This window comes from Myodes glareolus, chromosome 3, assembly GCF_982192425.1.
Source record: "Myodes glareolus chromosome 3, mMyoGla1.1, whole genome shotgun sequence".
Taxonomy (NCBI): domain Eukaryota; kingdom Metazoa; phylum Chordata; class Mammalia; order Rodentia; family Cricetidae; genus Myodes; species Myodes glareolus.
The window spans coordinates 63647431-63664100 of record NC_142028.1 but is presented as its reverse complement, the minus strand read 5'-3'; the positions used below and the strand labels follow the sequence as shown (position 1 = coordinate 63664100).

Sequence of the window (16670 nt, the reverse complement as noted above, 5' to 3'; positions counted from 1 at the left end):
GTTACTCATCTTCTCAGAGCCAACGCTGGAACAGACCTGATTTCCCTACAAACGCTTGCTAATGTTGGCTTTCAAGTGCTGAGCAGACAAACCAGGGGCTGCTGGCAGATGTGTGAATTGAAGGTGAGGGAGGGAATGGGTGGATGACCGACCATTCCAGCAGCCCATTCCTTCTCCCATCCCTCGGCCTGGACCACGTGTTGTGATCTCAGCTCCAAGGGTTGAATCATGTTTTCCCACCCTCTGTAAAGAACACCTATTGCTCTGTGTATGTCGAGCCTGCCCTCAGTTCTTGGAGCTGATACTTGGTTTGGGGGAAGCTCTTGTACCTGTCCTGATCCCCTAAACTCTGTGTGGTCTGAATGGGACCTGTCCTTCATTTACTTAGCATTGGCCAATTGGAATTTGCCCCTGGGCTTCCAAGGTAGGACCCTGCCCAGCGAGTCCTGCCTGTCTGTTATGAAGCCAGGAGAGAAGCCTGCAGTCCACCCAGTGGTGCTGAAAACCTACTATGGGAAGAGAAGGCTCCTGCTTATGTTAGAGGAGGAGGTGATTGAGAGGAAGTGGAGAGTCGGGGGCAGAAAGATTGAGAATGGATGTGGGAACTCAGCAGTCTGGCTCCTGGCCCTAGTCTCCCTGGGATCCATCAATGTCTCTGCCATTCCTGGGTTAGTTACACTAAACAAGATGTGACCACTTATTTCCTTAAATCACATTGCTGTTACTTGCAGCCAAATGTCCTGGCAATCCCACCATGAACACGTCACCCTTAGGTGAACCATAAGGTATTTGTTCTATCTGTCTGTCCGTCCGCCCATCCGTCTGTCCTACTGTCCACCCGTCTGTCCCATCCACCCATCCATCTACCTATCATTTATTTATTTTATTTTTGACATCTCTATCTACTTAAACATAAAAAAAAATGATGACCACGTAGCAATTCTAAACCCTCCTGGGCTACTGTGTGATACATGCAAATGGGTATCGAAGAAAGCAGGGTGATCAATGCTCCCATCTTCTTGTCAAGACAGTGTGTTGGAAGTCTTGTCTGCTTCTCTTCCAATTATTCTTAAAATGCAGAATGGGCTCAAAGCACAAGCTTTTGGGGGGCAGAGACCAGGTGAAAGAACAGATCATCCATGGGCAGAAGACCAGACGGTTAACACTGACCCTGCTCTTCTCCCGCCATGTCTTGGGTTCATGAGTGCCACAGCAGTTTAGGGTTATAAGAGGCCTCTGAAACCATTACACTGACCTAAGTTCAAGTTCATTGGTGACTATTCTGAGATCAGAGGGAAAACGAGGAATACGTTTTGAGGTAAAACTCAGCATCTTTACTGTAAAACAAAGCAATGACTTCTATGGATCTCGAGTCAAATAAGTAATTGGGCTGTGATCGGTTCCCATAATGTACCATGGGAATTTCACTGGACCATGGTGCCCCAATCATAAATTAGACTTGCCCCTTGATGTTGTCCGTCTGTAAAAGGCTTCATTTTCATCTCAACCTTTAATCTTCTGTCCATGACAGAAGAAGGGGCTAGAAAGGCCTTTGGAAGGTGAAGCCTGGCTGAAACTAAAACAGCATCTGCAAACAATGCTTGTGGGAGTTCCAGCACCTTCCAGGCGGGAGTCCCAGGGCGCTTGCAGACATAGGCCTCTGAATCTCCAGCTGGAGTTGCTTGCCATGCTTTCTTATTGTTCTGGGGTGATAACTGTCAGGGTTCATTTAATCTTCAGACCCCCACACCTCACAGGCTAGCTCTGGATAGCTCTGGTGGCAGTTGGGGGGCTACCCACCCCAGAAACAAGCAGAGAGACCTTACATTTGATTTGACAATTGGGTACTGTGATGTCTCAGGCTTACTGAATCTAGGTCTTTCTAGATCAGGGTAGTCCTGGGGGTGAATGGTCTGCTTTCTAGGAAGTGGCAGGGATTGCCTCTGATGAAAACCACCTCAAATTAGAATATCTCATGAACAACTTCAGGTTCTGACAGCTACTTGGTAAGCACCCCTTTCCCCAGCGCTCAGCAGAAACTACCCTTCTCTTCTCTCTTCAACTCTCCCAGAGACTGTCCTGCAGACAGCAGGACCCAGGCTCAAATCCTACTTGGCAAGAGACTGATGTATAAATACAGACACATGGCTTCGTGGCTGCTCGTGACACTGGGAGCAATCATTGTTTTAGCTGGGCCCGTTTCTTTCATAAGGCAGGAAAGGGAACGTACCGACTCATGGAACTGGAAGATCGGTGGGGACCGAAGGATGGCTGGAGCCAGGTCCTGAGGAGTGGTCCTTTAAGTCCTGAGCAGGATGGGTGTGCTTACTCATACCCTGATTCCTGACCAAAGCCTCAAGAGGCATCAGTGAGTTGTGGAAGGGTGGCTGGAGAGGCTGATAAAGGTTCCTAAGGACCCCAGGTCTCACTGTTCTCTGCTCCACAGGCCTGTCCACCTCAGGCCCACACACTCCCCACTCAGGTCTGTTCAGAGGCCCCCACAGAAGGCCTTTCACATGCCTTTCCATGGCTCTCTCTGCTCTGTTGACTCTTCGTGTTGTGTGTTCTACTTTAACATGTGATGGTGGCTGGAGGGACGTTTGTTGTCCACTGCGGAACAGTGTCTTTTGAGGATGGAGTGGCTGCTGTCAATGACTGCATTCAACATTCCTGTCCTTGCTTCTCCGAGTATCTGGCGAGGGGCAGAGAGAAGAAAGCTGGTGAGATCATGGCCACCCTCCTACCCCAGCTGTGTGACCTCAGGCCAGGCCCTGTCCTCTCTGTGGCTAGGTTTTCTCACCACACAAGGGACACTGCTGTCTTCCTCTCCTGTTCCAGCACACACAGGCTCTGAGCAGCCCCGTGATACAGGAACATGAAACCAGGCTGTTTAAGTAGCACCCAGACTGCTCCACTCAGGGTCCCCCCCTGACTCACGACTCTGCCTTTGGTCTCCTGGCTCCTGAAGCTTCCTGGGAAGGTGACCTTGTTCACCCTGAGCCATGACATCCCTCAGCAGAGAGAACACAGGCTTCCCTGCTGTCACACTGAATGAAGGCTTCCGGTCTGGCCCCATTGTCCCTGTCACCCATCACATTCCTCGGCTTTCACACCTGGCTCCTTCCCACTAATGAGGCAGCCACACAGGACCTCAGTCTGAGCTCTAGTCTTGTTCTTTGTCCCACCCGTCTCAGGCAGAGGAAGATGGGAATCCAATGATCCTGGGCTTTGGGAAGGGTGGGTCCTTTTTGGACCTGTGTTTGTGCTCTGCTCCTCCTGAGGGCATTTGCATTGCACGGAGCGCATGGCAGTGCAGGTGGCTGTGTGAGGTGTAACCTGCGGAGACAGCTCGACGCATATGCGCATGAAATGGAATGCAGAATTCCTTTTGCAGGATGGAGTCAATAAGCTGTATCCAATTCCTGGTTAGCTCATAGCAGCGAACTGAAGAATATTCACCGGAGTTCAGTGCCCCAGACAGCAGGCACAAAACGCTCCTGCGTTTCCCAGCATCCCCCGCGCTTCCTTTGTTGCTGGGACCAATGAACTGTGATCAAAGATGTCTTGAATAATTTCCAGTGAGATGAGTGTGGCCCTGTCCTCTGCAGCGCTGACCTCTGGGACCACATATCCTGGGCGAGGGAGAGAGATTTGTTTTCCTACCTTCACCACTTCTCATCCCAGCACAGAGAAAGCAAGAACAAAAATAGATGCATTGGGCGGAGGATGTGGCTCAGTTGACAGAGTGCTTGCCTAGCATACGGAAAACCCTGGGATCCCGTCCCAGCACTGCATGGCTGGCTGTGGCGACATACATCTGTAATCCCCGCACTCCGGAGGTGAAGACAGGATGATTAGACGTTCAGGATCGTCTTTGGCTGTATAGGGAGTTCAAGGCCAGCCTGGGCTAGATGAGACTCTACACACAGGTGCATTGTGCATGGCAAATAAAGGGATGGGAAGAAAGAATTTTCCACATTCATTGCCAGCCTCTCCCTAGGCAGCACCAGAAAGCCCCGCATCCAGGTGAGGCTTACACACTGACTATTCTGGATTGGGTGCTGTGGAGCTTGGCTTGGAGGGTGCCGCTGTCCCTGTTGGGGAGACCCGTGCTTCCCAAGTTCATGCAAGGGCACTCATGAAAGCCAAGCCCAGTTCTAGTGAGATCCAGTGGCTTTTTTTCTCCTTGTGTGGATTGTGTTTTTGTACTGAGAACTCCTCCGGGCCCTCAGTTATGAAGGTTTCTCCCCTGTATTACCCTCTAACAGCTCTGCAGTTCTCTCCTGTGTTATTTCTGAAATTTGCTGTGATGTACAGAGTGTGAGACGCTTCTCCTTCACCTGTGTGAGTGGAAGGGGTAACGTTTGGTGAATTGACGGGCGTCCCATCCAGTCACTATGTCACCTTTGTCTGCTGGCATGGAGTTTTACATTTCAGAAGAACAAGAGCTACCTTGGTCCTATTTCTTCACTGCTAGATGTCGCTGCCTTGGTGTCAGACGGGCTTATGATTTGCATTTCATTCCTCAGGTATGACATAAAACTCATCGGGAAAATGAGAACGACATATCTCCCCGACTTCTGTGCCTTCTGTTGATCTTTCTTTTCCTCCCAACGCTCCAAGGCTTCTTTAACAAATACACACACACACACACACACACACACACACACACACACACACACACTTTAAGTTGAAGAACTCCTTGTATTAGTGAACTTTTTTATTTGCTATCACAAAATACTTAAGGTTAGGTAATTCATGAAGAAATGTTACGAATTTTGGCTCATGACTCTAAATTAGGTGGGGAGTCCAAGACTGAGAGGCTGCATCTGGCAAAAGGCCTTGTGCTGTGTCAAAAAATGGTGAACAATGTCACCTGATGGGAGCACACTTGTTTACGGTGAGGCCAAGCACCAGGGTTGGCTTGCTTTTTAAAGCTCTCTCTGTGGGTGTACGTGAGTGTGTATGTGTGTTTGCGCGTGCGCGGACATATTCGTGCACGCACGCATGTGCACACCTTAATGCACGTGGTGGAAGCAGAAGACGTTTTTGAGAATCAGTTCTCTTCTCTAGTGGTGGGATCCGGGGATTGAACTCTGGTCCTCAGACTTGCAGCGTGAGTGCTTTTGTGTTTTTCCCATGAAGTCATCTCACCAGCCTTAAGCTTGCTTTATAAGTCCGTCTTCTCAGAACTAATCTAGACCCAGCTCATTTCCTAAACAGACCTGAAGCAGGTCCTGAGAGCCCTGATAGAATCCCTAGAGAAAGGTGTGGATCCTTTCTGAGGACATCCCTCCAAAGGCCCAATTGCCTTCCACCAGGTCCCACCTCTTAAAGGTCCTACTACCTCTCAGTCCGTTGAGGACACGAAGCTTCCGTCACAGGGACAATTGATATCCAGTATCTAAACTGTAGCATCCTTCATGGCAACTGTCAAGTATAGCTTTGATAATGATAAATTTTTAAATTTTTAATTGTCCTTTATTGAGGGTGTTTTTATTTTTTTCTTACTTCCTTGATTTTTTTTTTTTTTTTAGTGAATTACAATTTTTATTTGAACAGAAATGATGCTGTTTTTGGAACCGTTCCAATCTTTTCTCAAAGATAGAGTCTGAAGGCAGAAGTTCCTAAGTATATGTGAGATAGTTGGTTACTATTTAAGGAAAGCCCGGCTAACCCAGCTGGAATAAGATTTTCAATCGGCTATAAACTGCGTCTGAGCGATCATCTCTGCTGGCTCCCTGTAACAGGATGACCTTGAACTCCTGGTTCTCCTGCTGCCACCTCCTGGGAACTGGGATTACAGGTGTAGGACCACCACATCTGGCTGTGGATCTTTTCTCATCGTCTCACAAGGCCTAAGACTCTCCTGTCAACGCCGCTGCTCAGAGAAGGTAAAGCCTTTGTTCTTCAATCTACTGATTCCATTTTGACACCTCGGCTCTAGGACCCAGCAGGTTTGAAACCTTTCTGTTGTTGTATTTTTGGTTCTATAATTTCCTTAGGTTCTTTCTTGTAATGTCCAGCTCTTGTTTCATCTACTTCAAGGGAATTTGTAATTGAAAGATATTTTACAATGGTCGCTTTCAAAACCTTGCTTGATCATCCTAGGATCTGATTTACCCCAAGGCTTGCTCCTGGGTCTGTGTCTCGGCTCTGTTCAGTTCTGACTGTCATGGCTGCTGGTGTGAAAAGTGGTGGTTCTCAGCCTCCCAGTCCTTTGGGTCACTGCTGTCACTTACCCACCTGGTGACTCTGTGCAGGGAGGGGCCTTGGGCCCTGAAACATAGCTGCTGTGGCTTTGGATTCAGGCAGATGCTGGGAAGGTCGTGGCTGCATTGTGAGAGGGAGCACTGCTGACACTGACCCCTCTGCTGCCTTCCGAATAGGAGTCCTCCCGCCTGAGCGGTGTGCTGGGGTCTCTTTTCCTCATCTCATGTCAGAGCTCCACATTGGTTCCAGAACCTGTGTGAATGCTGAGGTAGCCATGTGGACCTTAGCAGCTGCCATAGTTTCCCTCTACGTCTGTCTCTGTATCTCCTGGAAGAGAGGGCAGGACTCTGCTCCTTCCTGAGTGAGTGGAGGTGAGATGCTGAGGACAGGGAGACGGATGTTCTATAGATGCTGGGGACAGACAATGTCCTTGTGACCTGACCATGGCAACATGGCATGCACCAGCTTGGCTTTCAAAATGTTCTGCCTTCTGTAGATAGTTCAACTTCATTCACTTTTTCTTAAATAGTGTGACCCTGGGCATGCTCCTGACATACCTGGTCCAGTTGTCACCTCTGACATGACAGTTCTCTCTGCCTGTACTTGACCCTCCACATTTGGAATCATGATGTATATGTGTATCTTGGGACTGTGGCACTATGCTGAAGCTGGGACTTCTATGACAAAGATGTGGGTCATCGTCTTAGTTAGGGTTTCTATTGCTGTGAAGAGACACCATGACCATGGCAACTCTTATAAAGGAAAACATTTAATTGGGGAAGGCTCACAGTTCAGAAGTTTAGTCCATTACCATTATGGTGGAAATCATGGTGGAATGCAGACAGACAGAGCTGCAGAGGTGGCTGAGACTTCTGCATCTGGATCAGCAGGCAGCAGGAAGAGAGAGACACCGGGCCGGGTTTGAGTATTTGAAACCTCAAAGTTCACCCCCCCCCCCCCAGTGACACACATCCTCCCACAAGGCCTCACTTCTTACTAGTACCACTCTCTATTGGCCTATCGGGGTCATTTTCATTCACGTTTTCAGGTTCTTGCCTTTGTGGGGAGGATGCTCCTGAAGCAGAGACCTGCGGTCAGGTCCCTTATGATCAGAGACTTGGAACTTTGGGGCCTGAACAAGGCACCTGCTACCTGATTCTGAACCAACCCAGAGAATCCATGTACAAAGACAGGGCTGGCCTCCTTCGTCCTGATTCAGTGAAGATGTAGGGAGGGCTCACCTTGCACAGGTAGGGGTACCAAAGGCACCGAGACTAGAGGAGGAGTCCAACGCAGAGGATCCTGGGCCCTAGGAACTCCATGGCAGGATGCAGGGCTGCCACTGTGAAATCTCAGGCAGAAGCAACAGGGCAGTTCTACAGGTAGAGCTGGGAAGAAGGTCTGGTTGTCAGTCTTCCTCATTACCAGTGTTAGGAGGTCAGAGGTCTGAGGAACTCCACCAAAGGAAGCTAGGAGAGCGTTTTCTCAATCAGTGGTAGTCAACTCAGTAGTCCAATTGAGAGGGAAAGTAAGTTATGCAATAGTAACATATTTGCCTGAATTCTGGAAATACATGTATGAGCCAAATATCCTACATTGTATGTCAGAGACTCAGCAGGCTGCACCCACCCTGCCTCACCCTGACCCCTGGATGCCCAGTCTCACCCTGACTCCTGGAGTTCAGCCTCACCCTGACCCCTGGATACCCAACCTCACTCTGACTCCTGGATACCCAGCCTCACCCTGAACCCTGGTGCCCAGCCTCACCCTGACTCTTGGATGCTCAGCCTCACCCTGACTCTTGAATGCCCAGCCTCACTCTGACCGCTGGTGCCTAGCCTTACTCTGACTCCTGGATCCCCACCCTCACTCTGACCCCTGGGTACCCGGCTTCACCCTGATCCCTGGGTACCCAGTCTTACCCTGACCCCTGGTGCCCAGGCTCACCCTGACTCTTGGATGCCCAGCATCACCCTGAACCCTGGTGCCCAGCCTCACCCTGACTCTTGAATGCCCAGCCCCACCCTGACCCCAGAGGCCTATCTGCTTCCCCGGACACTCCCTTACCCACCCAGTCCTGCCGTCTGGAGCTTCCATGATTCTGTCCTGCTCTTTACCCACAAGATAAACCTATTAAGCTCTGGTTCCTGGGTAGCTCACAGCGAGATGCAGAGAACCTGCTCTTCAGGCAATCATAACTGACAGCACTGTGGAAATCAAGGGATTAGAAGCCGGACTGGGAACAGGATGCCTGTGTCACCTAGAAGTTCAAAGGAACAGAAACTCCCTGAACAACAAGAGCCGGATTTGCATAAATCACCACCAGCAGCATCCCAGGAACCCCAGGAGTCAGTGACCTTCCAGAGGGTCAGGTGTGTAGATAGGGGTGCCATTGTGGTGATTGCGGTGGGGAGCAGACTGTCTTTGAAACATGGACTTAGTAAAGGCTGCACTGCATAAAATATTCCAGATCTAGGAAAAATCCCACTTTACATATTAGACAACATTCCTAAAACATGGCCCTCCCTCCAGAATTCAGGAAGACGGGAATTTGCTTGGCACATAGAGATGGCCCACAGCAGGCCCAGAACTGAAACACGGTGACTTCCCGCAAACCCCAGTTTTGGTGATCAAGTAGCTGTGAGATGGTCATCAGGGGCTCAGGATGACGTGTCAGCAAACAACAAGCTCCTTTTTGCACCCGCCACTGTGGTGTGTGTGTGTGTGTGTGTGTGTGTGTGTGTGTGCATGTGTGTGTGGTGTGTGTGTGTGCATGTGTGTGTGGTGTGTGTGTGTGCATGTGTGTGTGGTGTGTGTGTGTGGTGTGTGCGTGCATGCATGTGTGTGTGTGTGTGTTTCTCTCAATTGCCTCAGCAACACCATTTGGTATCAACCGTCTTGATTTTGGGGATGGGAAGCTAAGACTGAGAGTCACCCCAGTGCTTGCTCAGGTCTACCCTGTCGGTCATTCGCGGAGCTATAACAGAACCCAGGACTTGCTGACTCCACCAGCAACAGCTGCCATTTCTCCCAAGTCAGTTGGATAGCTGTGTCTTTGCTATGGGATGCTGGTATTGAAAAGGCATTGGGCGAAAATGACCGACTAGTGTTGTCTGCCCTGGAAATGTAGTGGTGGAACCCAAATGCCCCAGCCACGCCATCTGTGTTGTAATCGCTCACACCACACACCAGAGTGTGTGAGCTGTAGATCCAAAGTCAGGACATCCCCTGAGTGGGCACAGGGCTGGTGAGTGCAGCCCATATTTACTTTCATTGATCAGGCCTCACGCTCTGTGTTTGTGTCTTCTCACTCTCTGGGCTACATAACCAGGAGATACATAGGCTACTTTGTGGATTGGTGTTAGGCATGTAAGGTATCATGGTTTGGAAGGTACTTAATGTCCTGGTGAAAAGGATGGATGGAGGTAGGTCCCCTGCCTCGAAAACACTAGAAGAAAGTAGAGGATGGAAAATAAGAGTGTGGTGTCCTTGCTTTAGTTGCCATTAAAGAAGAAACTGGCTGCAACTTCGTGCGTCAACCCCTTCGAAGAGAAATCTGGGCCAGGACAAATGACAGCCAGCCTCACAAATGTCCTTAAACTTGCATGGTAGCCAGGTAGTTTAAAACTCACCATTCCACATGTGAATGCTTGGTCAAATACTATTGACTGGAAGTTTGGAGATGGAGACAAGCCCCTGTAGTGACAGTCCCTTCGAAGGCTTCCTTGGGCGAGACTGGACAAAGACGGTATAATCGCCAACTTCTCACCCACGGTGGGCTGACAGCTGCTCTCACAGTTAGAAGGCCCTCTAGTGGAGAAGCACTAGATCCAGCCACAGGTTCTAGATGCCGGGTACCGAGACGCCCAGAATTCATGCCCCTCCTGCTACCACCATCCTCAGAATCTCCACACAACAGCAAAGAGTCTGATATACAAATGTTGATCAAGTCACCACAGTCTGAGTCACCCAATGGCCATAGTCCCTATGGACCAGGCCACTCACCCCTACTGGAGCTTTCTCCTCTGCTTCCTGTGATGAGCCCCAGTGCTCTCTCCATATTCCTGCCTCAAGCAAACAGCTGGCGTGAACCTGGACCCTAGGCTGCCACACAGACTTGGCTCTCTGCTGCTTCTCCTTCAATGTCCGTCTTTAACGAGAGCTAAAGGGAATGTGGGTGCAAGGTATCCATGGAGGTTGGGCAACCATAATGGGCTTCCAGCTTCAGGAAGAGAGGGGCACAGGTAGATCAGCCCCAGAAATCAGACAGAGCAGAAGGTGGCATGCTAATGAGAAACGGGCAGCTCTGGAGAAGGTGCCAAAAAAATAAAGTCATTATGGTTCTGTCAGCAGGATATTGTCCTAGTGGTGGCCTTGTGGTCATGGAGATGTCTTAGTATCCTTTGGGTCTTTCTGTGTATCTGTGTGCTCTGTCTTCAAGAGTGCTACTACAAATTCTGCAGTGGCCCTCACCCCAACATGTTGAGACTCTCCTTGGCTTTGGCAAGACTGGAGACCAGCCCTGGGTTCCTATGCTACAAAGGACACTGTTGGAGAAAGCTGGGACTCGGCAAGGGCATGGTGACCACGGAGCGCGTGCAGCCCCCTCCCACCTGCTCCTGCTCAGAGTGTCTGGCTCTGGGCAGGGAGGTTAATGGGATCCCGAGGCTGTGGTGGAAGGGAAATTGCTTGGCTCCCCTGTCTGTATTTTCCTCTCTACGACCGTGGTCGTCTTGTCCTCACTCAGGGCTCGAGTCAGGCTCGGGGCTCATAATTTCAAAGTCCTTTTAACTTTTCAGGTCGGAACATTATTGCTTTGGCCAAAGACCCCTTGAAGATTTACAGAGCAAAGAGTAGGCACTACACAATTCTTAGAGTGCACTGCAGGGTTCCACAGGACATGTGACTCTGATTAGTGACTCCTTCAGGGCTGGCCTTCTGCAGAGTGGGACCCATACTGCAGGTAGGTGCATGTTGAACCCAACCTGGTTTCCCTTCCTGGGTTCACTCTTAGCCAAACCCCAGTCAAGGGTGCTGCCAGGAGCCTATGGCTAAGGAGCTGGGTAGAACCAGAAGATGGGTAGGAGGACTGGGGCTCATCTCCTGCCTTGTGGGCAAAGCCAGACTTCTGCCTCAGTTTCTTTATTGATGGATGAGGAGAAAAACATACCCATGTGACTGCTTTGGGGGTTAAGCCGGGTGAGGGAGACGATGGGCATGGGCCTAGCACAAAGTCAGTTTTCAATAAACCCCAACCTTATTCTGAGACCTGGGGCTCAGGGTTCCTAGAATTTTCCATCTGACTCTAGTATTCTAGTAAAGGGAATTTAAGAAATAAAATATCAGCATTTTTTACCTCTCACTGAGCCACACACAGGACCTGGAGTTCTGAATTGGGCTGGGGCAACTACAATGGAGAACAGTCGGGCCCCTGGTCTTGCCAGACTGACAGGGAATTCAAAGTCTGGTTGTGGATGGGTTTCTATGGCTGGATCAAGGCTGGGTCAGGATGGAGCTAGGGCTGTGGATCCAGTGTTGGAACCCTATTGAGGTTGGCTGAGTCACACCACCAGGGGGACTCTGGATTTCTTCCCAAAGTCAGATTCTTGTGATGGTGGAGAGGTGGTATGGATGTGGGCAGCCTAGACCTGGCAGAGGTGAGGGGGTTTTAAGAGGTTGGACAGGAAGTGAGGAGGGAACTGATACAATGATGGTCCCAGGATTTCCAAGCAGGTCAGGATAGACTCCCGGGAAGTGGCTAACCACTGTTTGTTGACTGGTTTCATTAAGGCAAGGAAGGGTTCCAGGGTCCTGGGGGAATCTATGTCTTAGTAAGTTCCTTTCTTCTCCTCTGCTTCATGTGGCTGCTGACTGTCCTTGGGATTTCTCAGAACCTCAGCAGGGGCAACAGGGTAGGGAACTGATGGGAGCTGGGAGTGAAGGACACTTATGAGGCCAAGGGTCTGGCTGGTCACCCTGATGGTAGGAAGGAGCAGGGAGGCAATCTGCCTTCAGAAGACACCAGCACTCTCCACCCAGTGAGGTGAGCATTAAGTCAGCCCAGACCTATCCACTCAGACCGGCGCCAGAGTCTATGCCCTTCTGGGTACTGTCAATACCCTCCCTGTCTGCAGCAACCAGGCCCCAGTGCTCTGAGGTCTGTTTGGGGACAAAGTAACTGCCCCCAGTTTCAGCACTGAAATCTCCAGGAGGTTACACAGCTGGCTAGGAGCTCAGGTTCCGTATCTGGACAACAAACTGTTCCCAGTGGCCAGGATGACGCACGCTTGGAAAGCACTGTTCAAACAGAGCCCCTGGGCCATTTTGCTACTAACGTGGGCATCAAATCACAGAGATCTGTGAAGGTGTCAGCTATTGAAATTACTGCCTTAGACTTTGCCCAGGCTCTGAACACACGGTCAGTCAGCAGGAGCTGCCGAGTCCAATAAGAGCCGTGAGGATGCATGAGCATCGTGTTGGGCACCGTCCACCAGATGAGAGCTCAGACGCTCCTCTGTTCCCCTAAAACCTTCACATATAGGCTGTATAGGGGACACAGTGCTCCCTCAACACTCTCTGGGGGAAGGTTTGAGACCAGGGAACAGATGAGTGGGAAGCACTCGGGTTCCAAGTGACAACCATCAAACTGAAAAGGATGATGCTGGTGATGCTGGTAAAGATGGTGATGATGGTGATGGTGGTGGTGGTGGTGGTGGTGATGGTGATGATGGTGATGATGGTGATGGTGGTGATGGTGATGATGGTGATGATGGTGGTGGTGGTGGTGATGGTGATAGTGATGATGGTGATGATGGTGATGATGGTAGTGAGAGTGATGATTATGAGGATGATGGTGGTGATGATGGTGATTGTGGCAATGATGGTGGTGATAGCAGTTCTCAAGTGCTGAACACCTACTTTAAAATTCTGTGTTTGTGTAAATGTTACATCAGACATAGAGAGCAAAAAATATATAAAATTCAGATCAGCATCATGATAGCTAATAGTTCTGATATGACCCAGGGTCTTTCTTCTTGATGACCTCTATGAGCTAGTCCTCTCTCCTGAAGACTGCTGTCCTGCCCACTGCTCAACCTAACCACATCAGAGCCTAGGAATGAACCTTCCTAGCTACGAGAGACCTTATAGTGTTTAAATAAATAACATGTGGTCCCGACATGCATGCATGTGATGCTTGTCAACAGGGGAGCTGTGAACGAACGCTCCTGAAAAGAACCTGCATCTGCAGACGAATGGACTAGAATTTCAGGACAGTGGAGAGATTCGAATGGTGCAGGCCCAAAAGTTAATTACCATATCTCAGGCTCGTTCTAGTCCTCTGGAACAGTGATTCCTTGCCCACCTCTGTGTCAGAACTAATGCCCTGTGACTAACAGTTAAAAACCCTTTGGAACCTGTTGTCTTAGCAGGCCAATGGCTTCCACCAACCCTAAAGCTCAGAGAGCGTCTCGGATTACCGGCTGTCTCTTTGATGTATCCACGAATGTATTTTAAAATTGCCTCAATTCATTGCTTTTTCTATTCTGTAAAATTATAAAAACTTCATGGAACTGCTTCCATGTTGGAACATAGAATTTGGGGTGACCTAAGTCTGTATTCCTAAGTCACAGCCACTCAAAATGGCTCCAGATTTAACTATATTTTAGATACTTAAAGAAGATTCTGTGTATATAAGCCTATGTAACACTATTAACAAAGATGACCACATGAGTGTTCCCTCCCTGGCCCCTGGGCAATGTGGCTCTTCCCACTTGTCTCAGGTCTCAGTTCAGGTGTGTTGATAGTGGCTCTGTCTTTCACATTGGCCCACCCATGTATCCATGCATCCTGTAGCTGCTGGTTGTTCATGTGTCTATTATCTTTCTTCACTACTACGTGAGCTCCAGTGGGGGATGGGATGACGTATCATCTACCCAATGCTGGTCCCCAAGCTTAGACCATCGTGTGCCCTGTAAGAGGCATTCACCACGATGGATGGGTGGACAAGTTAATGGAGAGCTGTGGATTACAGGAAATGTGACTTGAATCCATTCTTTCTCTCCACAGGCAGGGCAATAACTTCCCTGAGGAACCTTCCAGGATTTTTGTCATTGGTCATGTTTGGGAAGAGGCGAAGACTGTGAGTCTGCCCTGGGTCTTCTGGTGTGTCAGTGACAATCTCCAGAGAGCCTCTAGCTATCTGGACTTCCCAAGAAGGCCACCCTGGTCCACACTGGCCTGAGCAGCATCAGGTACTTAGATACATGTAGAAGACACGAACTCTAGAGGGTAGGAAAACACCTTGTGGTAGCTCCGGGCCCACGCCCACCAGGATGGGCTCTCAGTGTTGCATAGCAACCTTACCAGGTTGAGGCTCAGTATCAGATTCAGACCATGCTCCCAGCTACTTCACACTTCACACTTAACAACTCTATTCTCCATCTATGGCAGAGTAGGTGCTGCACAGAGACCAGGGTCTAGGTCTGTTCCAGGGCAAGTTCCAGGGACATCTGTAACTCTGGAGCAAGCCCAGGACATCTTCCTTATGTAACTACATCATTTGAAGATTGACCTCAGACTGCTACATATGACCTGAACCTATGACCTCAGGACATTAAGTGGCTGTGCGACCTGTGTTGCCCAGCATGCACTTGACCTGGTCTAGTCCTCAGGTGGTGTATATACAATCTATCTATCAAATAGAGGAGGCCTTAAAGAGATGAGCCTGGGTAGGGCTGAAAGGTAGAAGCAACAGGCACTGGCAGGTGGCTCAGACTTCCCAAATCAACATCTTCACATGCCCTATGCATGCTTCTAAACTGTCCTGATGCCCGGGACCCCAAGGAGCAGAGCCTGGTCTACAGAGAATCCTGGCATTGTCCTAACATAGATGGCCGGTCTTCCTCAGTGTCACATTGAGGGGAATGGGAGGGGCTCATGTGTGCTTGCAACTGGCTAGGCCACATGGTCAGGGGCTTGATGGTAACAGGGTTACAGATTAGAGTTGTGGAAGTTTGGGAAAAAGCTGGAGTGGACATACATGTGGAAGATATTTGCATCTCATGAGAAAACTCACCGAAGTGCTCACCGAAAGTGGGAACCCTGATAATCCAGTGGACAGAAGGCCCTTTGGGACAGTCACCCTGGGGCTTGTTCACAGGGACAAAGGGGCCGCAGTGGCATGGGCAGAGACTCTGCCAGAACTCCTCAGCCCAAGCTGCTACTTGGTGAAGATGACCTCACTGACAGTAAGGACCTATTCACACCAGCAGAGGCTACCACTGAGGCCCTGCTAGCATACCGCTTCTGGGGGTGGAGGGATGCCAGTGGGGGGGTCGGGGAACCTGTGACTTGCTTACTGCCTCAAGGCAAGCGGACTGCAGAAGATGAGGTGGGACTCACTTTGGCATCATGGACAGAAGCTCTGGGTGCAGATTAACCTTTTCCTGCTCATGATGCAGCAAAGGAGGGCGGCCAGCAGCTTTTGTGCAGTTCCCAGAACTGCGATGTCTCCCGCTTTGGGAGACACAAACGATGTCTATCTGCTCCTCAGAAGGTTCTAATGATGAACCAATGTACGGTTTCACCAAAGCTCATCCAGGGGAGCCAATGACTTTATTGGCTTACTTCCAGAGCATGGGGAGGGGGTTGCCTAAGGGAGTACGGGTGACCCCAAAGCAGCCATACTGGAAAGGCTTCATCCAAAACGGATGATGGCTTCTCCATAACCGCAAAGATGGATCCCTGTGTGTTATTTAGCCCTCCCCAGTCTGCACACTCCAGCACTTCCAGGGATCCTGAAGCCATGCACAGTTAAGGTTGTGCAAAAATGGCTGGGAGAAGCAGAGGTCACCTCAGATGAGGATCCAGTGACCCTCCTCTCTCCCTTGCGATGAGGGAATGTTGACAGTCAATAGACCCAGTGGCAATGGATTCTTGCAAGCAGGCACATTCGAGCTGAAGAAGATGGCAGTTTCTTGGCTTGAAGGATCACAGTTTATCATGACCAGTATGTAGCAACCATACTTACTACACACGTGGCCCAACTTTAAAGAATAATGACTCCGTGAAGACTTGGCGGGATATCCAGACAGCATATACCCTGGGGACATGGGTCCTCTCTCTCACAGGGCAGAGTGCTCTTTAAATTGGTGGGGGCTGAATGTGCCAAACATCTGGTCCAGGAGACAAGGGATGGAAGGAGCATAGCTGTTATTGTTCTGCCTGAGTACAGAGCCTTTGAGATTGTCTTTCTTATCACACTGTAGCCAATTTATATTCTGCTGTGTCACGGAGCTTCCTTCTCAGAGAACAAATCAATGATGCATGGGAGGGTGGGTGTGATGTCTGTCTCTGTGTGCATGGGAGGGCGGATGTGATGCCTGGTCTCTGTGTGCATGGGAGGGTGGGTGTGATGTCTGGTCTCCGTGTGCATATGCTTGTGTGCACAAGTATGC

General features: G+C 49.9%; 1 protein-coding gene across 1 annotated transcript in view; it reads left to right on the top strand.

The window, feature by feature from the left end:
• Matn1 (matrilin 1) overlaps positions 1–15652 on the top strand; it is a 147265-nt gene extending 131613 nt beyond the window's left edge. The window contains exon 9 of the mRNA XM_087905000.1: positions 15374–15652. Coding sequence (XP_087761126.1) covers positions 15374–15652 — 279 coding nt within the window. The remainder of the gene's footprint in view (positions 1–15373) is intronic.
• Positions 15653–16670: the final 1018 nt, after the last annotated feature.